Below are 23,958 nucleotides of genomic sequence, written 5' to 3' on the forward strand. Positions count from 1 at the left end.
CCCCTGATCTCAGCTTCTACTGCTGGGCAGCACATATGGTACCAATTAATGACTGGCTGTTCAGAGATTTGCCAAGACTCTTGTTGGTGCCTTGAACTACATACACTTGAAAGATGGGGTGTTCATAACTAACTATGGGAGGATGCCCCCTCCCCAACTACCGCAGATCTCCAAAATCCCTTTTCTGTGGTGGAGGGGGGCACATACACACATCCAATGCCAGAGAGATACCGACGGCGTAGATTCCATTGTGGGTAGGGACGTTGCTAGAATGGGTAACATGGCTGGAGGGCTTCTGGGGTGGGATTGGAAAGGGATTACCATGCTAGGTGACCTGTGGGAGACGGGACACATTGTTTCCGCTGACCATCTTAAAGCTGAATACAAACTTCGCAACCCACAACTTTTCAGATACTTACAATTGCAACCTGCCCTTGATACATATAAAGAGTTGCTTACGGAAGTCCATGTTGCTAACCCCACGGAGATGAAGGTGACGATGGGGTTTTGGGTAGAGAGAGAATTTTCCGCTTATACCGGTCCCTCCTCTTCAATGCCCCGGACCCCCTTCTAAAGCTCAGAGAGAGCTGGACGACTGATCTGGGGGAACTTGGCGATGAGGACTGGCGAGATGCGAAGATGGCTTAGGGTATGCTGGCCATATCCTCTAATCTCCGATTCATTCAATTTTCATAGTGCAAAATAAAGCCCAGATAGGCTCTGAAATGTGGGGAGCTCAAGCACACCTAGCTTCACACAATGTGGCAACCACTTAGGGTCCTCCTGTCATGTTTGATCTTGCCTGTTATGAAAACCTATAGGGCCTCACACGTACGCTGCACGTGGATGCAGCGTTAGACCCCCCAGGTGGTGCTTCTGGGGATAATGAATGGTTGGATGTATACTACACACTACCGATTTTTTCAGATATTTGGTATCTTGTGGCTAAATGGGACATCACTCAGCACTGGAGGTCACCAATCTCTCCGCCATTGTCTGCGTGGTGGAAAGGTATGAACTTCTGATGTAATGCCGAAAAGGAGAATATAAGTAGAGAGCCTGTACCAAAAAGCATGCAAAAAACTGGGGGGGTGGGGGGTTTGGTCTTCGTAGGGCAGGTATATTGTTCATTCCTCAACGCTATACTGCTCATTAAGACTAAGGGGACAACATTTACCAACTGCTTGGGTGAAAGGGGATCCATGGCTCAAGGCCACTACAATATTCATGTCTGCTACCTGAATGCATATGACCTTGTACTGTTGGTATATGGCCAAGTAATAACATCAATAAAAAGAGTTATATGGGCAAAATGGATATACATTTTGCTTGCTTTATCAGGTACTGTTCACTGCTGATTTGTAATTTAATGTCTCTCCAATTTTTTTTTATAGCTTTACATTTAGGAAGTGTTATTCCAAAAAAGCGTAGATTTAAAGCCATGTCAAATCGTTTGGGGTTGTGACTCCCGCATTACAAGGTACATCAATTCAACACAACACACATCATCAATAGCAAAAGGCCAGGGCTAAAAGAACTGTCTTTGAATCAATTCCGATATGTTAAACAATTAAAGCTTTTATGTGAACACACCTGGATTTCTTCCCATATGTCCTCATCCAACAAGGTAGCAGAATGGTAGTGTTGAAGAGGAGCAATTAGACAATGTCCATCGGTTAGAGAAAGATAGTTAGGCAGGCACATATACACCTAAAGAAGAAAGGAGTACACATGTAAATCAATATTGTGAAACAAACCTTAGAACATAACCTTATAAGAGAGAAAATACTCTTCAGCGCTTTCGTTCCATAAGGTCTTTTCTGTTACTGATGTATGGATTGAAAAAATAGATTAGTCTAGAAATGTCTAAAGCAAAGAGATGCATGGTGTGTCCCGCCCGAACACTTCCTCTTTCTTTGCCTTGCTGCTCAATTTAAAGATGAAAAGTGAGTCTAAGTTCTACCAAAAGTCAAATCTGTGCCTAAGTTGTACAATGAAAAGAGTCAATGGGGTAACACTGTGTCCCTAAGAACTTGGGCATGCATGAAACAAACTACAATTGGTAGAATAATTGCTTTAAACCTATGTAGTATTAATCACGGAAAAGCAAGTCTAATACATTTCTTTATAGACTTCAGGATCGAACACGCGTAGCTGAAAATGATTATTGTATAAAAATAGTTTTTTACTCTTTGAATCATGTAGGGCTGTTAAATTCAATAATCCTCAAATGACATCAGTGACAAAGATAAAGTGCAACAAGGTGACGTGTGATTGAGTGAAATTATACATATGTGGTAAGAGACATACAAATATCCACAGAATATACAAAACAACTGAAATAGAGTTTGTCCTTTCCAATTATTAATACAGGGCCTCTGGTGCCCACCGAGTAGGCTTATTAATTCTTGGGGCCGGGAGACCTAGTCTGTGCTCAATTGGGTGAGCGTCACGGTGGTTCTTCCTCAGGCCGAGCAGAAAACAAAGAAGGACAGCCATTTCCAATTACAATAAAACACTCCCACGGCGGGGTGAGCGTTTGAAAGCAGATATGGATTCAAAGCCTGTCACAGTATCACTGAAGTCTCCAGTGGCAATATTTAACTAAGAGAGAGAGAGCGGTAGTGCATGGACTTACTACGCGTTGTATTCTGAAGAGAGACCACCTTGTGGGTTGAGGTCTCTATAGGGTAAATCTCAGAGCCGAAGATACAAACCACCAAGTCAGTTTGAATCTTGGTGCCTTGTGCTGGTTCTTACACAGAGGGACGCAGGAGACACATTAACTGTGAAGTCCATTTTTGAAGTAACGCTCTAAGAAGAACTTAAATTGATACTAGCTGTGTAAGAACCAAGTCTTCTTGGAACAGTTTCTTGATGCACTCCCCAATCCCACTCTGGGCCTGGATAAAACAGCACCCTAATGTCACGGTGGACAGTGCTACAGACCTGACTTGTGCCTACCACAGGGCACCTGAATACAAGGTCTCCCAACCCGACCCCTGTCTCCCAGAGCTGAAGGTTCTCTGCCCCACAGTCCACTCCCAGAGAATAGATACAAACCCTATCCCCCAAATAGGGAAGTAGGTCAAGGGTCATAAAGCTATCAATGTTCTCAGCCCATGGAGGAGGGATATTCACAGGGATGAGTTTTGTGGGCTGGGGGTAGTCCAGACTGATAGCAAATGGCCGTCTAGGTCAACCGGGTCCTCACAAAAGTCCTGGATGACTTAGGCTGTTGCCACTTTTATCAGCTGGGAAAAAGAAAAACCCCATCAGTGGCAACCCAGGGAAATCATAATCATAACCTGTGTCCAAGGAGATAGCAAGCCATATCAGGGTGCCACAGTGTAAATAAACTGGAAGGGGAAGGGGTGGTCCATATGGGTAGGAGCGACTCCCCAGTTAGTCGAGGAGATGATTCAGTGAACCGACTATGATGAGTTTCCTCTCCTTCTCGCCACTGCAGTAAAGCAGACAAGTAAGCAAGTATGACTAGAGGAAGCCCCAGTTCTGACTGAGGAGTTGACTGGCAGTACGTACAAAACAAAGCTATCATGCAGAGAAAAACTCATCCACAATACACTTTTTGTTCTGAATGGCAGATCTAAGGTACCTTCTGTTTCCTCTTCTACAGCTGGAGAGTGGGGGCAACCAACGGAGCTTCAGGGCAGCTCAAAAAGACAACCCCCATTTAGAACACTTTTGGTCCCAGAACGTGTTGGAGGAAAACCGGCAGATAGGACCTAAGGAAAGCCAATGAAACTATATGCCAGTTGTTGGTACTTCTTCCCTTTAGGTAACAGGTGAGGCACCTAGCCCATGGACAGGTGGGAGGGACACTATGGGAGGGAGAAAACTGAAGAGTATCTCCTAAGAGGGTTCTATTGGCCCGGGGTCTTTTTGGACTTTAGGCGCTTCTGTGCTGCATGTGAGAGATGCCAAAGAGTTAACCCGTCTCATGTTCCAAAGGCTCCACTACAGTCTTTACCTATCATTGAGGTTCCCTTCTCTAGTCGGTATGGACCTAGTGGGACCACTGGCTGCATCAGTCCGTGGCTACTAGAACATCCTTGTATTGGTTGACTATGCAACCAGGTACCCAGAGGCAATACCCTTGAACAGTATGCGACTTTTGTGGTTGCCCAAGCTATGATCGGCTTTTTCAGTAGGGTCTTTTTCCCAGGGAGAATCTTACTGATCAAGGCACAACGTTCATGTCATGGTTGATGGCGCAAGTCTGCAAAGCACTGGGAGTCAAGCAAATCTACACCTCAGTTTACCATCTGCAGACAAACGGCCTTGTGGAGCTGTACAACTGTATAATCAAGACAATCTTAAAGAAATTGGTGACAGACACAGGTAGAGACTGGGACAGACAGCTTCCCCTACCACCGTTCGCAAATCAAACACATACCCAATCCTCCACGGGGTCATAGCCCTTGGAGCTGATTTTCAGAAGAGAGCCTAAAACCCTACTGCACTTTGGGATGACATGCGCGAACACCTAGAGAAGGCCCAAGGTAAACAAAAGACGAGTTACAATGGCTACACCAAATTCATGTAGCTACAAACAGGAGACAGTCCTGATAGTACTTTCTTCTTCGGACAACAAACTGTTGGCCACACGGCAGGACCCTTATGCAGTGACAGCTCAGGTCACCCCGGTAATGTATAGGGTAGCCAGCCCCCAGCTGGGAGAGTAGGACAAATATATCACATTAACCTTCTTAAGAAATGGGTGGGCAGCCAAGACCCTGATGTTCAAATGGCCTTTCTAGTGACTGACTCCCAACCCCTGGTGATTTTCTTTCACACCAGGGTGACACATACTGACCCAGGGCCAGTTCTGTTAGGTCCACATCTTTCAGCTCCCTAACAACAGTACCTCGTGGGATTGGTGATGAAATACGGGGATGTTTTTTCGAAAAACCCAGGGAAGACCCCCCCCCCTTATACAACATGATATAAAGACTGAGGGTGAAAGGGCAATCAGGCTACTTTCTTATCTGACATGGGAGCCTAGGAGGAGAGTGGTGGAAGCAGAAATGGAGGACAGGTTAATGGTGGGTATTATTGAACCATCCCATTGCGCTTGGTGTTCCCCGGTGGTCTTGGGCCCAAAGCCCAATTGGTCTATTAGGTTTTGCATCGGCTTTAGGCAGTTGAATGGTGTATCTAAGTTTGACACTACCTGATGCCTAGGATTGTTGAGATGACTGAGAACCTAGGCATCGCAAGATATCTAATCACCCTTGGGTTGACAAATGTTTACTGGCAAATCCCACTTACCCTAAATGCAAGAGAAATGACCGCCTCTTCCACCCCTTCCAGTTTATACCAGTTTAGGGTTTTACCCTTTGGCCTGCATGGGGCTCCAGTCACATTCCAACGCTTGATGGACTTGATTTTACGGCCACACCATGGCTATGCCGCAGCTTATCTGGATGACATGGTCAGCTAAATTCAGACTTGGGAACAACACATTCACCACCTGGAGGCAGTGCTTGAAACATCAAGGACCTACTTCGGTAAACTGATAAGAAAAGGATTCGTTCATTCCTGGGTCTGGGGGGATACTACTGCCGCTTTAGTCCATGCTTTTCTGAGGTGGCATTACCCCTGACAGGTCGGCTGGAGAAAACCCATCCATCTCGACGACTAGTCACCCAGACATCAGCAGAGTTTTCACCAGCTTAAGGACATACTATGTGGTGAGCCTATGGTGGTGTGTTCCTACTTCTCACAGCAGTTTGTCATGCAGACGGACGCCTCTGATAGAGGACTAGGTGCAATTCTCTCTCAATCTGATCAGATAGGTCAGCAACATTCTGTGGCCTTCCTCAGCAGGAAACTGTTGCCACGGGAATCCCACTACTCTACCATTGAGAAAGAGTGTTTGGCAATTAAGTGGGCAATGGAGGCCTTCCAATACTATCTGCTGGGTCAGTCATTTGTCCTTCTGACTGGCCATGCGCCCTTGGTCTGGCTGGCGAGACACAAGGACTCCAACTCTTGTGTACTGCGTTGGTTTGTAGCTCTTCAATTCTTTCTTTCCATGTCCAGCATCTGCCAGGGAGGCTGGGACCAACAAGTCTTTCTATCTCGCTCAGCTGTCACTTCATGGCCCGATCGTCCATGTCTGGATGGGAGGTATTTTGGTAGTCCTTATGTGTCGACTGCTGGCGGGGACCCCGGCGGCACTGTGGATTCACCGACTAGCATTCTAGTCATGCATGATCCACCCCTTTTGCCACTGGGATGGCCTCTTAGGGCAGGGATTGAGACGGATGAGTGTTGTGAGGTCAGAGAGATGCCAACAGCATCTACGTGGCATGAATGCTGTGGTTTGGAGGAACAGGAAGGAGAGGGATGTGGAATCTCGGGAGAGAGCAGAGGCGGAGGTCGAGACCAGTGTTGGAGGAACCTTGGGGTCACCTGCATGGTCAAAAGGCCGGGAGGAGGAGTATCTATGTCTCAACGCGATCTCAAGCACCTGGGGGAAGGTGCGACGGACGAGGTGGCCGTGACTCTGCCAAAGAGTCGCAGCTTCAGGCAAGTGGCCCAGAATGGTGTTCAGAACATGGGCTTTTGGTTTGATGCACACGCTTACTTGGAAAGAATATAGTTTCCCCTGCAAGAGAAACACCACAGAAGGGGGATTTCCTAAGATCAGGATTTTTTTTTATACTTGACACTAAGAATATTTCATGCACACTTATAACAGTACTTAGGAGTGATTCTCACAAACGTTGGTTCTTTTCCTTCCCTTGCATACCGGCAGGAGATACCAAGGGCATTATACCGGTACACGGACAGCAGTATAAACCACACAGAGGTGATAAGCGGTGATGTGCTCTGTGGTCACAATATGACCAATACTAACAGCCTCAAACTTCTATTTCCCCTGAGGGGGAGCAGAGGAAAAGACTCCAGATGAAAACAATGTGAAGCAGAAGAACCAGACCAATAAGTAGAGTCATTGGCTACCTACCTTGTATTGCTCAAACTTTCAGTAATAAACCACAGCTACTTGGTGTGGCTTGCGTCTCTAGTCCTGTAACAGACCTGCTGCCTTTTTAATTTTTTACACTTGTTAGGCTGCAGTCTGATGGTGCCATTGCTGTAAGTGTGCCAAGAAATCACCAGAGATGGTGAGCTTGTGTGCAAGATAAGCGGGGTGCTGGTAGTTTTGTATGTAAATATACATGTATTCATTTTAATTTAGTTCTTGATATAGCGATCAAATCCATGGACTCGTGGAGAGAGAGCACTTTACAACATGGTACTGCAGGACACAAATTGGAACACAGAAGTTCACACTGACAGTAGGAATACCTTTAGCTTAAAGTCAAAACCGTGTCATGCTGAATATGGAGGAGCCATTTCAACAACGGTACACAAGACTGGAAACATAACCAGATTTTGCTCACTGCTGAAACTGGCTCTGCTGTATTCAGCAGGACGTGGAGTTTACCACAAGACAAAAACCTCAAATAATCAACATACGATCTTTCTCTGGTCTCACCACTCATTTCACAGTTCAGCAAAGTTCTCCATTGTTATTTGACACTTGGGATTTTATAGGGGTTTGTGGTGTGATGCAGTGCAACTTTATACGTGTGCAAGTGCAGTGGATGTGTGTCTTGTAATGCTCGGACTATCATTATGACGCTGCAGAGCAATGCATAGTATGTATTTTACAACACAATACACTGTGGCACGTGCAGCACAACACTATCATTTAATCTGCTTGACCTGGTGTGAAGACTGGCAAATAGAGGCAGCAGTCTATGCACTGAAACTGTAGAGCTATTCTTGTAGTTGTATTGTTATGGTTGTAGTCCTGAACTTGCAATGTTGTCGCCCAAGTGGTAGTAGTGCTGTTGTGTGGTAGTTGCAATGTATGTTATGGTTTAGTTTGATGGTTTTGTTGCAGTATTTTAATGTTGTTAATGTTTTAGCTGCATTGTTAGAACTGCAGTAATGTGTGCAAAACGTTTAGCAGTTGAAGTAGTGATTGCTGCATACAGGAGCATATAGGGTAGGTGTGCTTACTATATGAATGCCTCCTCTGCAATCTTTAGTGTCACAGCAAATGTTGGGAAACACATACGCATGTAGCACAGACAGCGAGTTTGACTTTGGTGACAGCCATATATAATATACATTTATACATCGTTAATAGCACTTTGGTCAGAGTAGGCCAGTACTAAAGCATGTTTTCTTCTTTCGTGTATTGACCTGTTACACTCATTTACTCATTTTGTAAACACTGTGTGGAGTTGGTTTAGTTCCACCTGTAATGCTGAGAAGTGCATGACAGACAAGCCTCCTCACCCAACAAACCCAAGGCAGCGTTACAAACACAGCACCGCCTGCTGATGAGCCCTGAACACCTGTGGATGCTTTTGGTTTTATGTGAAGATTACATTTTACAATACTTGCTGCTGCAAGATCTTTTATTTCATGGTTTAGGTCTTATAATCGTAAACAGAACGCCAGTCCTCATCAGACGCATGCAAGCCGCTGTGCTGTGCCCCATACTGATCATGCCAGTAGTGCTGCGTTCCATCAGCACAGCAATTTCATGCTAACCCGACTCACTCCCAGGCTTTACGCTGTGAAATAATCAAACCCTTTTCTCCTGAAAAGAAGTTCTAGCTGTCTCCGCATGTGTAGTTAGACCACAGATCAATGACAAAGCAATCACGACCAAATGAGGTTTCCAATAGACTTTGAAAACAGTACTGAAATAGGAAACTATGGCACGATTTTGTCAATTTTAAAAACAGCAAGAAACCAGGGGGAAAAAAGTTAGGCATCCGAGAGGCACAACGCCCTTAGATTATTTCTTTTTCGCTTATAAAACACAGTTTGAAAGATAAACTATGTATTGTTCTGCTAGCAGTTCTGCTGAACGAAATAGATTTTAACATGTCTGCGACGGTAATGCTACTGTATTCCATTTGTGCTCTCACTGGTTGCTGTACAGTGGACTATCAGACCTTGCCACATAACAATACTTGGAAGACCCCAATGTTATGAAGACCTTCGGCTCTGATCAGACAAAGGAGCCCTTAACCAGAGGCTGAGCATTACTCCACAAGAGGATCAGAGGAATAAGTTATTAATCTTTGGCAACTATATCTCTCTAGGGATACTCTATCTACATGCAGATTTCTCACCTCATGAATCTCCCAGGGCACAAGAAGGGCTCCAGAAAATGTTGAATTAGGTCTCTAGAGCCGGTATGTGGCATCATGTTGCCAACCAAACTCCAGTACCTCCCCAGACATTGCACCACAGAGCCATATGTGGCACACAACCCAGTGCTCTGATGCCAGTGCCTGTTCTCTCTGTGCCCATACCGGAGTCGAGATAGAAATGCAGTGCAGAAACCTTACTTGGAACGCTGCTGGTCATACCAGACTCAGAAAGGGAAGGCTCCAGGGTCAGGGAGGGCTCTGCAGGTAGCCTATGAACCAGAAATATTGCTATTAAATGTAAGTAACTTATTCTTGTGATGGTTACTTCTACTACAGATACCCCCACCTCGTGAATCAATACTAAAGCAATACACCACTAGGAGAGGGGTTAGAGGAGAAAACCAAAACCACAGCTGTGCCATACAGGAGCCTGCAGGCAACCTTCTTGCAAACTCTGGGCAGGTACAAGTGTCTTGCAAAGAAGACAACCATTATCCACAACTGTACTCACATCCCAGTAGGGCACTTCTGGAAAACAGAAAAGAACCAACCTAGTCTCAACAAGGCAGGCAGGGACATCTTAAAAACACCTCATTAAAAATAAAAGGATCAAGTCTCATTGCTACCAACACATATGAATCTTTTTAAAACGGTACAGTTATGCAGCAATCTATCAGACCACCAACCTCTGAAGGGACCCACACAAAGATCTGCCAATCGAAAAATCGGTGAAAATAAAAAAACAAAAAGCATTGGCAATGGTAAAAGGTCTTGCAATGAAAAGATGTTAGTTGAACTTTGGCTTCGCCAACGTATTTGAGGACTGGCAAAAAAATATGGGTACTGGGCAGTTATAGCACACACCCCCACAATAAATACATACAAATGACTGTCCCCCTTTGTGATTATGTATATGAGGGGGGAGGGTTGATCGACAAACGGTGGAGTTGGCGAAGGGAAAGCAAAAAAATATAGTTCAGCTGCAGAACAGCAATGAAAAAGCTGGGTAGGGGGAAGGGATTAGGAGAGTAGGAGTAAATGTGGCAGGGATATGAGGTGGGGAAGCAGTACAGCGAGATAACAAGAAAACATGTAATGATGAAAGCACAGCAGTTCCCTGAATATAAGCAGTAGAAGGACACACGATATCCAATCTACACACAGAATCAACAGAAGTACAAGAGCAACCTCCCCTTATATCCTCCTAGATTGCAGACAGCAATAAAATGAGCCGGAAGAAAGAAAACGCCTGCAGGGCAAAATCAAAAACACCAGAAACAAGGTAGGGCGGTGAAACAACGCCCATACTGTACCCTCAAAAATGCAGACACAATGACAGAACCGCCACAAGGCATGCGCGCTGAATGTTGCAGGAAAGCATGTCGTGCCTGCTGTAGACATAAATTCATTAAAGAAAATAGTGCTTACAGACTAAATAAGACATACCGTGTAACATCAGAAGTAAACGGGCCAGTCCTCATGGAAGGTTACAAATGAAGACAAGACGGCACTAAGGAGGGACTGACAAGCCTGTTAACGAATCCGAAGGCAGCATTTGCAAAGGACAATGACACAAGCCAATGAAAATACAGGCGGAGAGTGGGCGGACCTTCAACTTCATACTCGAATACAGCATACCTCGCAGAGCAGAGCAGCGCATGCGCTGCCCAGGCTCGACCTAAAAAGACACTGCTGAGCAAGCGAATGCATAACCCACAAATGAGATCAAAGGATCATATAGAGGGTATCAAATTGCGCAGTTCTTTTGAGGAAACATTTTTTACTACGGTGCCCCAAGGGGCAACCATTAGCACTCTATGCATTCTTGATGAATGAATAGCACCAGAATGATGATGCCCTTCTTAAAGGCACAGCCCAGACACCGGTGCTGGGTCTCTCACAACTCTTATCAAGAAAAGGAGGCATAATATATGTATTAACCCTTAATAAGAGGCTATAAAACATTATGGGTGGGGAATAATGACAGACCGAGAAGCAGATAACCACTTGTCATCGCAGTCCAAACCGCTACAACTGGAAAATTCAGTTCCAACTATTACCTCCAAGCTAGAAGTGTGAGAAGCTGGCACAGGTAGTCGCAATCAAACTCCTGCTCAGATTCTCCCAAAGAACCCTAAGAGGATCAGAAGATAGCACAACTAAGAACCCCGCAGAAAAGGCAAGACAACCACCAAAGAGGCCCATTGAAAACAACAGTGTATACTGTGGTGATTAGCCATCACTGGGAAAATGTACTAAATACTTCAATAATATGTCAGAATTATTTATGTATTTATATATTCACACTTAATCAATGCTTTGGGATGAAACCAAGTGGAGAATTAGGCGTAAAAATGCAAGAGTGTTTGAGTACAAAACTGCAAGGATTAAATAAAAAACTAAACAAATGAACAATGGGTACAATTTCTTCCAAGCAGCATAAGCTTGACATATATGATAGAACAACATATTAATTAATCCGGGTAAAAAAACAAAATGTTGACACGTATGTGATAATCCACTCTTGTTACCAAGTAGTCCATCGAATAAATCACATTGGTTATGGGTGGTATTTTGGGAGTAAATTAGTTAAAATAAGAAGTAGAATAACCTTTGGCGTTTCGATTTTTGTCATAATGAACAAATGAGACAATCCACAGGACTGCACTGCACAGGGTACTGATGACTGAGCCCTAAATGAATTAGGAGACAGGGGTTCGATTGGTTAGACGCAAGTGGTGATTTACCTTAGGCGGTAAAACGCTCTATTTAATTTCAGTAAAAATCGATAGTTCCTTTATTGTACAGGACTGGATGACGCACTGAAGAAAATATTTACTTTAAATTCTGCCACTGGCAAAGACCAACCCAGGACCTCTGCTGACTTACATAATACTGCTCTGAAAGACAGGAAATCCTCGAAAGGGACAACCAGTGATGGTCAGAAGACACAAAGGGAACTGGGGTTCTGGAGACTCGAGAGCCTCCTCTGAGTATGAACTGGAGTGGAGGAAGTACTGATTCCCTGGATACGGAAATCTTTAACTGAAATCTGAGCCAGGCCCAGTGGAGGCCTGAGACCGGGACTTCCAAGTGATTCATCTGTCCAAAATCGGTCCGACCCCATCCAATTCCACTGGCAGAGCTGCAGATGTACACAACGTTTGCATTGGCACCAGTGCCATAAACTGCAAGGTCTTCAGCAGCAAAACAGGTGCTGTCGAAGTCAGAAGAGCATCAGAGATAATAGCGGGGTCAACTGGTGCTGGGGTAGAGTCCACAGGGGGATACACGATTGAAGATCCACGGGTGCATTGTACCCGAAGGTGGATGAAACATCGTCAGCAACACCTGGGATCAGCACCAAGGGCTGGAAAAGCTGAAAGCAGATCGGGTAGTACTGGGTGCTGAAACGGAATGGTCCCGGGCACAGGTATCGGGCTCATGTTCAACAAACTAGGACACTGTTCTGAGGACAATTGTAGTGAAGACACACGGAAAGCTGCTAAGTAGAAGATTCATTTATTATAATGTACTGGACCATCAGAGCAGAGCAGCAGCAGTGCAGTGGCAAAACAACCAACTCCAACTGCCAACTCTAGAACACCCCACCAGAACCCTGACACAGAGAAGTTCTACACTCTTATGGTTCTAAAAACAAGCACAGATACTACATGGGTCTTTCCTTAAAACAAAAACAAGATGCAAACAATGAAAAGAAAAAGAAAAACAATACAACAACTAACCAAACAAAACCTGTGAACAGAAAAGGAAGTTAGACAGAGTAAAATAAAAATCATTAAACATTAAGTAGAACAAACCTGCAAAAATAAGAGATAGTTAAACAATGTGCAGCAATAAAATACAAAATCATAAAAGAATAAAGCTCCCCAAAATGGATGAGATAAATGCTGTAACAGGCAGAAAACTAAAGTTAATGAATAGTAGAAGTTTACACTCTGTAGCAAACAGGAAGATTCCAAACTCTGAAACTGCGCATCAAAATGGGAAGGTTAACCGCTTCTAAACCATTCTGATTACTTCCAACCAAAACCTTATTTTTCATTAATGAACACATGTTCCACCACTGTCCATTCTCAAGTTTCACAGAACTACCTTTCACCTTAGCTACCCTTAAAGAAGGGCCGAACTTTGGCAAAACCTGCTTCACATGAGATGGTTTCTTCACACAAACATAATCACCCACAGCAATCTCCAATTCCTTCACTTTTTTAGTGGAATCAAAATAGTCTTTCTGTTTGCACTGAGCCATTTTCACACGACTTCTCACACAGTCATCCGACCACTGCCCCCCTTTTACCCACTTGCTCATCCAGCCAGGGCTAAAAGTGGTTGAGGCTCTCCTGCCACATAGCAATTCAAAAGGTGAAACTCCTGTGGTGGAATGAGGAGTTGTACGATAGAACCACAACATGCTCTTCACAGAATTGGAAACAACACACTTGTTGGCAAGAGCCCACTGTATGCACTCTCCCAACACTCTGTTGTTCTGAGGGTGGTACAAGGAGCTTTTAAGATGTTTGATCCCACAGGTATGAAGAACATTTTCAACCTCAGAGGCAACAAATTGGGTACCATTATCTGTCACTAAAAATTTAGAAAAACCTTCTTTCATGAATATGTCATTAAGGAATTCAATAACTGCCCTGGAGTTCACTTCTCTCACAAACATGACCTCTGGCCACTTGGAGTGATAATCCATCATGACTAGAGCAAACTTAGATGAAGGATCAAGTGCATTGAAAGGACCTACGATATCAAGTCTCAACTTAACCCATGGTGCAGACGGTAAATCAACTGGAGAAAGTGAAGGTGTGCATAATTTGGCTGTTTTATCACAACTTGAACAAATAACCAAGACTTGACAACTTCATCCACCTCCCTGTCCATGGAAGGCCACCAAAAAGAAAGGCGTACTCTTCTCTTTGTCAAAGTAGCTCCTAAGTGCCCCTCATGAGCACCCTTGATCAATTCAGTCCTCAAACTAAGAGGAGGGACTAACTTGTCTCCTCTCATCAACAAACCATCCTCAATTGTCAGCTCATAAGCAACCTGAAAAACTTAGATTCTGTTCCTTAGGCCAACCATTTTCTATATATTTCATAACCAAATCTAAAGATACATCACTGCTGAGGGCTTGGCGCCATTGACTTTCAGAAACCGCACACAACTGTGGGAGATCCACAGCAGCAACAATGGACTCCTCCTTATCATCCTCACACGTGGCACGTTCACTCTCTACAATGCTAGAAGAACGTGAGAGGAAATCTGCGCACCCATTTTTTCCCCCAGGGATATATTCAGCACAAAAATCAAACTGGAGAAGCTTAGAAGATAACCGTGCAATTCTGGGAGTAAAACTTCTAACATTTTTGCCACTCAGAATAAACACTAAAGGTTTATGATCAGTACGGAGACAAAATCTTCGACCCCATATGAAATTTAAAAACTTCATCACTGCGCACCAACACGCCAGTAATTTCTTTTCAATAACACAGTATTTCCTTTCCGAAGGGGATAAAACTCTTGAGGCAAATCCAATAGTTCTCGCTAAACCAATTTTTTCCTGGGTCAACACAGCCCCCACACCAACATAGTTAGCATCCACAGTGAGTGTACGAGTTAGAAAAGGACAATGTTTTAGAATTTTTGGAGAAACAATTTGTTGCTTCACCCACTCAAAAACCTCCTGGCATTCATCATTCCATTCAAATGTCACTCCTTTCATAAGCATCCGTGACAAAGGTCTCAACCTACTCGCAAAATTATGTACAAAACGAGAATAAAATTCACACAGTCCCAAAAAAGATTTAAGGCCAGATTTGTCAGAGGGAGCTTTGGACTTGACAAAAGAATCAACCAAACTGTTTTTTGGAAGAATACCATTTTAATTGTGTAAATGCCCCAGGTATTTGACTTCTGTAATCATGAAAACGCATTTGTCTCTGCGTAATACCACACCACATTTCTGAAACCTGGACAATACTTCAGAAAGAATGGCATCATGAGAACTCCTATTCGGTGCAAAAATCAAAACATCATTGTGAGGAAATGCCCGAGGGGCCCACCTGGATAACGCCATGGAATGATCCTCCCTGTAGGACTCATACTTCTTCCTCCGATCTACGTAGGAGGGGCCATAACGGACTACGAGACCCATTCCCCTCTCATGTCTCTTCACAGAGAGACGCTGACGTGACCCCGGAAGTAGGCGGGCGTGACACCGGAAGGTTTGGCAGCCGCCCAATGAAAAGGGCGGACGTCATAGTGGAGTCGGCAGAGATTGGCAGCGAGGAGATTGCAGGAAGGGAACCAAGGGACGAAGAGAGACCGACGAGAGAAGACGAACACGACGGGAGTACGCCTGAAGAAAACTCGAAGACCGAAGACACCCTGGGAGACAAAGACGAGGAACCGGACGAACGCTGGTGTGAAGAGTGGTGGTGTCCGCTGGAGGATGCTGGAGAGCGGCCGCAACTCAGGAGAGTTGCGGCAGGATCGGTGAGTGGTAGCGTCTCGAGGGACCCGGGGGAGGATTCGAGGGAGGCGGGTGTTGAGCACGGAAAAGGGCACGGATAGCGGGGTTTCTATCTTTAAACGCCCATGTGTATGTTGCGTGCCGATGTAACCATGTTCCCTGCATAAGTGGCATGTCCCCTACAGGATCTGTTCCTTCGTGTAGCGCGCCTCTGGTCTTAGTTTGCCTCACATTTCCTTAGTTAGCGTCCGTCTTTTCCCGTAGCATGAGCATGACTTATGGCTTGGATGCGCACAACCTCCTTAAACAAGCATAATTTAGCGTGGCATATAAACGACTTTAATTTCCCGCTGCACTTCCGTTCAGGCATCAATAGACTTCCCAGGAGAAACCCAACAAACGGAAAACGACCTCAAGCCCTAGTTTACAAAAGCACTTCCAGGTGTGGTGACGGTTAATTACCACTAACAAATTTAGAACAATAAACTGACGGCTCCCTTTTTCCTCTCTTATGAGCCTCCGGGGGAAACACCTTTGTCCAGAAGAGGAGGAGCCTGGGACATCAACCTCTACAACCCCGTCAAGTCCAACCCAATCCAGAGAGGAGCAAGAAGAAACACGAACCGAACTACCACCCAGTTCTAATTTCTCTAATAAAACTCGTCCTTTTGGAACCTATATTCAGCCTACTCGCCTGTTTATCAGACCTGCGCTCCCACAATCATCCTGAAAAATAGATAGACCATCAATCCCCTTCAGCATTTTATTCATTAGCTGCTGAAAAACTGACGCGGCTGATGCCAAACCAAACGGCATGTAAACATACTGATAAAATCCGAAAGGGGACACAAACGCCGTAAGATGTCTTGATTCAGGTGCCAGCTCCACCCGATGGTAGGCTGAAGCTAAATCCAATTTCGATTTTTTTTTAGCATCTTTTAAACTTGCCAAAAGTTCATTGATGTTGGGCAATGGGTGAGAATCCACCCAGATTTCTTTGTTAAGACAACGAAGGTCCACAAAAACTCTCAACTCACCAGTCTGCTTACGAGCGACCATCAGTTGAGATAACCACAGTGAGGATTCAATCGGTTCGATTATACACTTTCACAAAGGGAATTAAGTTCACACTCTAAATCATGTCTTACACTAAAAGGAACATTTCTTAACTTTCACTATGATCTTGTGCTGGAAGTCTCTGATCTTACCAAGCTCACCAGAAAACACATTGGGGAAACTTATTGGTCAAATCTTCCAGATCAGGATTGTCCCTAACAACTAAAACTTGTTCAGATGACCCAGGTTTAAGTATCATCCCAAATAGTCCCTGGTGGAACCATCCCAAAATGTTCAACCCTCTTTGTGCCACATAGACCTTGCCATAAATCTTCCTTCCCTTGAATGCCATAATGCCCTCGATGTACCCAGATAGATTGATCTCACGCCCTTCATAAGAAACTGCCTTACAATCAGGATGAAGAAGGGGTCTTGAAGGCCATGTTTGATCAAAAAGGACATGAGTGATCATGGAAATACGAGCACCAGAATCAACTAAAAGTTTCAATATCTTATCTCCAACCATGATCTTAACATACGTATCAACACACATTTCAGGATTTCCTACTACGACGCCACTGTCTTGTACAACTGAAACCATTTCACTGAGTTCTTTAGTGATAAATTCTTCATCATCACTATACTTACTCCTGTCAATAACACATTTAACTGTAGAAGATTGAGGAAATGACTTGTTCTTGTTAGTTTGACACACACTAGCAAAATGACCTGTTCTATTGTAGACCCTGCAAGTAACAAATTTGGCTGGACATTTGCCATTCCCAAAATGAGATTTGTAACCATATCTAAAGCAAATATTTCTTTGTGAAAAGAAAGAATTCTGTCTTTCTCCAAATCCAGAACGTGACTTTTCAAAAGAATTTTGTTTATCTCCTAAATTTGAGCGAGGTTTTTCCGTATTCTTTTTGTCTTTGTCCTTGTTATCTTTTACTTTAACAACAGAAACAGGTTCACTGCTTTTTCCATCCAGTTCCTTTGCTGAAATTTGTGACGTTTCAATGCTTTTTGCTACTCTTATCGTTTCTTCAAGACTAGGATTGCCCATTGAAAGAAGCTTTTGCTTGATGGATTTATCAATACAGTGACAAATAAACTGGTCACGCACCAATTGGTCTGCAAAGTTTTCAAATTAACATTCAGACAAAAGTCTCCTTAGAGCCGTGATGTAACTATCCACGTCTTCACCAGTGTTTTGTACACGTAAAAACAATTATGGCGAAGAATACTTGGTTGAACATCAAACCTTGTTTGTAACCTCTTAACAGTGTCTTGAAACTCATCTAAAACATCTTCACCGACAATAACAGGTGGAGAAAGATCCTTTAATATTTCTCTTTCTTCAAAACCTAAGGAATGGAGTAATAAATATTTTCTGCATTCTGCTTGAAATCTACTTGCCCCTATTGCACCCATATACATTTCAAAACCATCGAACCACTGCTTCCATTTGATGGGTGGTTCCCCAGGTGTTTCCAAGAACGGTGGGGGTGGTACGACAGCTTGCATGGCACACAATGAGAATGCTAAAAATATCAATAACCACTGTAAAGAAATATAATATAAACACAGTAACGTAATATAATTGTATTATAATATTCTGAGCAAAACTGTTCATGCTAATGAATAATAACTGGTTGTGAATTTGGTTCTTACCCTAAATAATATAATTCATACATACTTGAATTGGAATCAAATCAAACTAAATCTTTCCACAGAACCATAACATTTGAAAACCCTAATGAAGGGAAACTCGTATAGAGAAGAGAAAAATAAATAATATATATATTTTCCAACAACCGTGACTAAACTATTGGAAACAACAGGAACGATCTGTAATAAATTTGTTTGTTTCACTTCTGTCTTACTTGTCTTTGAATGGAAAAAGAACATCAATGCGTTCCCGACGTAAAATGCTTAAACTGGGAAGAAAAACTGCGCTTAACGTTGTGCCACACGTTGATATTTTTTACTTACCACAGCTTCCGATGTCTTCATGAATAAATGACACAGGATAGCTAAGCAACCCACGTTACCGTAATTTGCGCCTGCACAAGAACATACGCGTTGGTGAAACTCGAGAGTATTTATGCGTTCCACATCTTGACATTAACAATGCGCTCCACAGCTTCCCGTAACTAAGCAACACACTCGTTGTTGGGATCTGCAATTGCGCATGCACGTACACGTTGGTGGAACACAAAACCTTTGTGCGTTCCACGTCTTCACTCTACGATGTGTTCCACTTGTTTCACCCAATCCCTTTTATGCATTCCAAGGCCCAACAGACGGCCCGACTGACCTTATTTTCTCTGCTCTGCTCTGCTCACGATTTTACCAAGAATCATCACATTGTATGCTTCATCCGCAAACCTCAACTGCAAACTTCGCTGACCTTGGCAAAGAACAGCGCCGCGACTCTTCTTCCGAGGATGTCTGCACGCACTACACAGGTTTGTGTTGATGGCCCAGCAATCCATCCTCATCGCCATCAAAAGTGTAGAGAAGACACACGGAAAGCCAGTAAGTAAACGATTCATTTATTATAATGTACTGGACCATCAGAGCTGAGCAGCAGCAGTGCAGTGGCAAAACAACTAACTCCAACTGCTAACTCTAGAACTCCCCACCAGAACCCTGACACAGAGAAGTTCTACACTCTTATGGTTCTAAAAACAAGCACAGATTACTACAACAATGTTGAGGGTGGGGAATAGACCTGTACATATGAAGACCTGTCTTGTGCACAGTAGAGACAGTGAGATAAAAAAAGAGTACTATGTTCGATATGTCCTGAACTTGGAGCAAGATGACTTCCTCAGGGAGGAAAAGGATGGAGGCCTCTGCCCTGAATTTGCCCCCAAATGGCTTTCTGCAGAAGGAATATGCTACTTACCAGTATGCATCTGTTCTTGGCATGTAGAGCTGCAGATCTATACACTGTGCATAGATCGCCATCTGGTGTTGGGCCCGAATGTTTGCAGTTTGTTTTTCTTCTTGGACAGTCTTTGGAAGTCACTAGTTTGGTGACTCCTCCTTCGGTCCGTACTGCGCATGGGCTTCAGCTCCATCCTCAGATTGTTTTCCGCCAGTAGGGAAAAGATGGAGCATAGTGAAAATAGTGAAGAAACCCATGTGTGTTGTATCTAAATAAGATAGACTGGAACGGATACAGGTAGCCGGGGAGGCGGGTGGGCGTGTATAGATCTGCAGCTCTACATGCCAAGAACAGATGCATACTGGTAAGTAGCATATTCCGTTCGAGGCATATGAGCTGCAGATTATACACTGTGCATAGATTATATAGCAGTACCCAACCCTAGCGGCGACCACCGGTATCCGTTGCAGTAGTTTGAAACAGTGTCTTTAGTACAGCCTGGCCCACACTAGCTTGTTGTTTGGAGTGCACATCTACACAGTAATGTTTTGTGAAGGTGTGCGGTGTTGACCATGTGGCTGCTTTGCAGATGTCATTTAAGGGTATGTTCCCTAGAAAAGCCATAGAAGCCCCTATCTTTCTTGTAGAGTGGGCTTTAGGTGGAACAGATAATGTTCTTTTTGCTTTGTGATAGCAAATTTGTATACACTTTACAATCCACCTAGCTATCCCTGATTTTGAGATGGGGTTGCCTTTATGCGGTGGAGAGAAGGAGACGAACAACTGTTTAGTCTTTCTGAAAGGTTGCGTTCTTTGTATGTAGTACAGTAAGGCCCCTTAAACATCAAGTGTATGTAGAGCCCTTTCCGCAACAGATTGAGGTTGCGAGAAAAAAAACGGTAATTCCACCGATTGATTAAGATGGAAGGGGGAAATGACCGTGGGCAGAAATTTTGGATTTGTGCCAAGTATCACCTTACTGTGATGTACCTGTAAAAAGGGTTCTTGTATAGTGAACGCTTGTATCTCGCTAACCCTTCTAAGTGAAGTGATAGCTTCGAGGAAAGCTGTTTTCCAAGTGAGGAACTGTAGCTCACATTTATGCATTGGTTCGAAAGGCGGACCCATTAGCCTTGTAAGAACTATGTTTAAATTCCATACAGGTGAGGGTGGTGCCCTGGGCGGAATTACTCTTTTAAGGCCTTCCATAAAGGCTTTAATAGCAGGCACTCTGAACAGTGATAAATGCTGTCTGTTTTGTAGGTAAGCCGCAATTGCTGCTAGGTGTAGACGGATAGATGAGTACGCCAGGTTACACCTTTGAAGATGGAGCAGATAGCATATGATGTGCTGTATGGATACATCTAAAGGCTTGATTGTATTGTTACAGCAGTAAACAATAAATCTCTTCCACTTTGCGGCATAGCATGCTCGAGTGGTAGGACGTCTGGCTTCCTTGATAATGTTCATGCAATCAGGGGGAAGGATAAGGTATCCAAATTCTAAGATTTCAGGAGCCAGATCGCAAGGTTGAGCTGAGCTGGGTCCGGGTGCCTGATTTCTCCATGGTTCTGGGTTAGGAGGCATGGGGACAGGTGCAGTTTTTGATGTGGTACCACCGATAGCTGTAGTAGTGTGGTGTACCACGGCTGCCTGGCCCATGTTGGGGCTACCAGAATGAGTTTGAGGGAGTGCTGTTGTAGCTTCCTTACCACTAACGGATTTAGTGGGAGAGGTGGAAAGGCGTATGCAAATCTGCCTGACCAGTTCATCCATATCGCATTGCCTTTGGACAATGGTGTGGGTATCTGGCAGCGAAGCTTGGGAATTTTTTGTTTTCGTGGGTGGCGAAGAGGTCTATCTGAGGATGCCCCCACTTGTGAAAGAATGGGTGAAGAACTTGTGGATGCAGTTCCCATTCGTGCATTTGCTGCGTTTGTCTGCTGAGCAGATCTGCCATGGTGTTTTGTATGCCTGGGACGTGTTGTGCCAGGAGAAAGATTTTTTGTGGAATTGCCCATCTCCATATGCTCTGTGCTAAGCGAGAGAGCTGGGGAGAGTGTGTCCCCCCCTGTTTTTTAATATAATACATTGCAGTCATATTGTCTGTGCGAATGAGGACTGCCTTGGCTGAAATTTGTTTCTGAAACGATTTCAGGGCTAGAAAGATCGCCAATAACTCCAGATGGTTGATGTGGATTAACCTCTGTTGTGGCGTCCATAGACCTTGCATCGTGAGGTGTAATAGATGCACTCCCCAGCCGGAGAGCGATGCGTCCGTTGTTAGAATCACCTGAGGAACCGGGTCCAGGAACAGTCGCCCTTTGGAAAGGTTTGTGGTGTTCCACCACTGCAGAGATCGATGGGTGCGGCCGTCCACCAACACCAGATCCGTCAGCTGTCCCTGGGCCTGGTTCCACTGGCATGCTAGGCACTCTTGGAGTGGACGCATGTGAAGTCTTGCATGGGGCACTATGAAAATGCAAGACGCCATCATCCCTATTAGTTTCATGAACACTCTTGCTGGGAGAGAGTGCTGAAGAAGGAACTTTTGGCGCAGGGCTTGCATGCTTGCGATTCTGGCTGAGTTGGGATAGGCTATAGCTTTTGAGGTGTCTATAGTGGCACCGAGGTATTGCTTTGTGTGAGACGGTATCAAGTGGGACTTTTGGTGGTTCACCGTAAAGCCTAGCTGGTGGAGTAGTTGGATGGTAGTGTTTGTATGCTGCACACACTGGTGGTAGGACGCGGCTTTTATGAGCCAGTTGTCCAGGTAGGGGATGACGTGAATATTTTGTCTTCTGAGGTGTGCTGCCACTACTGCCAGGCATTTGGTAAACACCCGTGGTGCGGTTGTGACCCCAAAGGGGAGAACCTTGAACTGATAATGTCGGCCGTCCACCACAAATCGGAGGTACTTTCTGTGTGCAGGGTGTATTGGAATATGAAAGTATGCGTCTTTCAGGTCCAGTGTAGTGAGAAAGTCGCCCTGACAGAGGAGTGGGAGAACTTGCTGAAGAGTTACCATATGAAAATGGTCTGAATGGATATATGCATTTAGAGGCCGGAGGTTTAGAATGGGCCGTAGGGTCTCGTCTTTCTTTGGTATGAGAAAGTACAGAGAGTAGACCCCTAAATTTTGCTGATTGACGGGTACCTGCTCTATAGCTCGTTTTTGCAGGAGGGAGAGTACCTCTTGTTTCAGAAGTGTGGTATGTTCTTGTGACATCGCACGGTGTCTGGGTGGAATATTTGGGGGGGTAGAAGTTAGTTCGAGACAGTACCCTGACCGAATAATTTGGGTCACCCATTTGTCTGATGTTATGGTCTCCCAGGTTTGAAGGAAGTCTTGTAGTCTGCCCCCGACCGGAGTGGAATGGTCTGGGGGGAGCGGGGGAAAGTTATTGTGTGGGCGGTGTGGCAGAACGGGCGGTGTTAGTTTTGCCCCTGCCTTTATTATTGTTTCCTCGATATCCACCTCTTTGGTAGCCCTTTGTGAAGGTATTCTGAGGAGGGGACTTATAGGACGCGGAGGCGTTATCGGAAGAGTAACCTCTGCCAGAGCCTCGAAAGGAGGAACGGCGAAAGGAGCGTCTAGGTGTGTGTGATTGTAGTGCTCCCATAGACTTCGCCGTATCTGTATCCTTCTTCATTTTTTCCAGGGCTTCGTCTACTTTTGGGCCAAATAAGTGTTGTTGGTCAAAAGGGTGGTTTAATATAGATGCTTGGACCTCTGGTTTAAAGCCTGAGATCCTGAGCCAGGCATGGCGGCGAAGCAGAACACTGGTGTTTATAGCCCTGGACGCTGTTTCTGCTGCGTCAAGTGCACATTTAATAGAGGTGTTGGTAATAATCTTTCCCTTTTGTATCAGTTCATGAGCCTTATTTTTATATTTCTCTGGGAGATGTTCCATGAGAGCCTCCAGCTCATCATAGTGCACTCTGTCGTACCTCGCCAGCAGCGCCTGCGTGTTGGCGATGCGCCACATATTGGCAGCTTGCGAGGCAGTGCGTTTGCCTGACGCGTCTAAGAGCTTGGACTCCTTATCAGGTGGTGGAGCCTCACCAGATGACTGAGAATTGGAGCGCTTCCTAGCTGTGGAAACCACTAATGAGTCTAGGTGCGCAGGCCCTTTAATATAGACAGGATCCGTGGGGGCTGCCTTGTACTTCTTTTCTATTCTGGGGTTTAAGACCCTAGCTCTGACGGGGTCTTTGAAAACCTCTGTGGCATGTTTGGTCACCCCTTTAAGCATGGGTAATATAGCGGTGGATTTATCTGCTATGTCAAATGTGTC

The 23,958-nt window shown here is 44.6% G+C and overlaps 1 protein-coding gene across 1 annotated transcript in view; it reads right to left on the reverse strand.

Moving 5' to 3' along the window:
- Window positions 1-23,958, reverse strand: part of CWF19L2 (CWF19 like cell cycle control factor 2) — a 926,849-nt gene that overhangs the window by 211,662 nt on the left and 691,229 nt on the right. Inside the window, exon 14 of the mRNA XM_085621485.1 lies at window positions 1,594-1,710. Within this exon, the coding sequence (XP_085477611.1) occupies window positions 1,594-1,710 (117 nt within the window). The remainder of the gene's footprint in view (window positions 1-1,593; window positions 1,711-23,958) is intronic.

This window comes from Triturus cristatus, chromosome 8, assembly GCF_964204655.1.
Source record: "Triturus cristatus chromosome 8, aTriCri1.1, whole genome shotgun sequence".
NCBI classification, from domain to species: domain Eukaryota; kingdom Metazoa; phylum Chordata; class Amphibia; order Caudata; family Salamandridae; genus Triturus; species Triturus cristatus.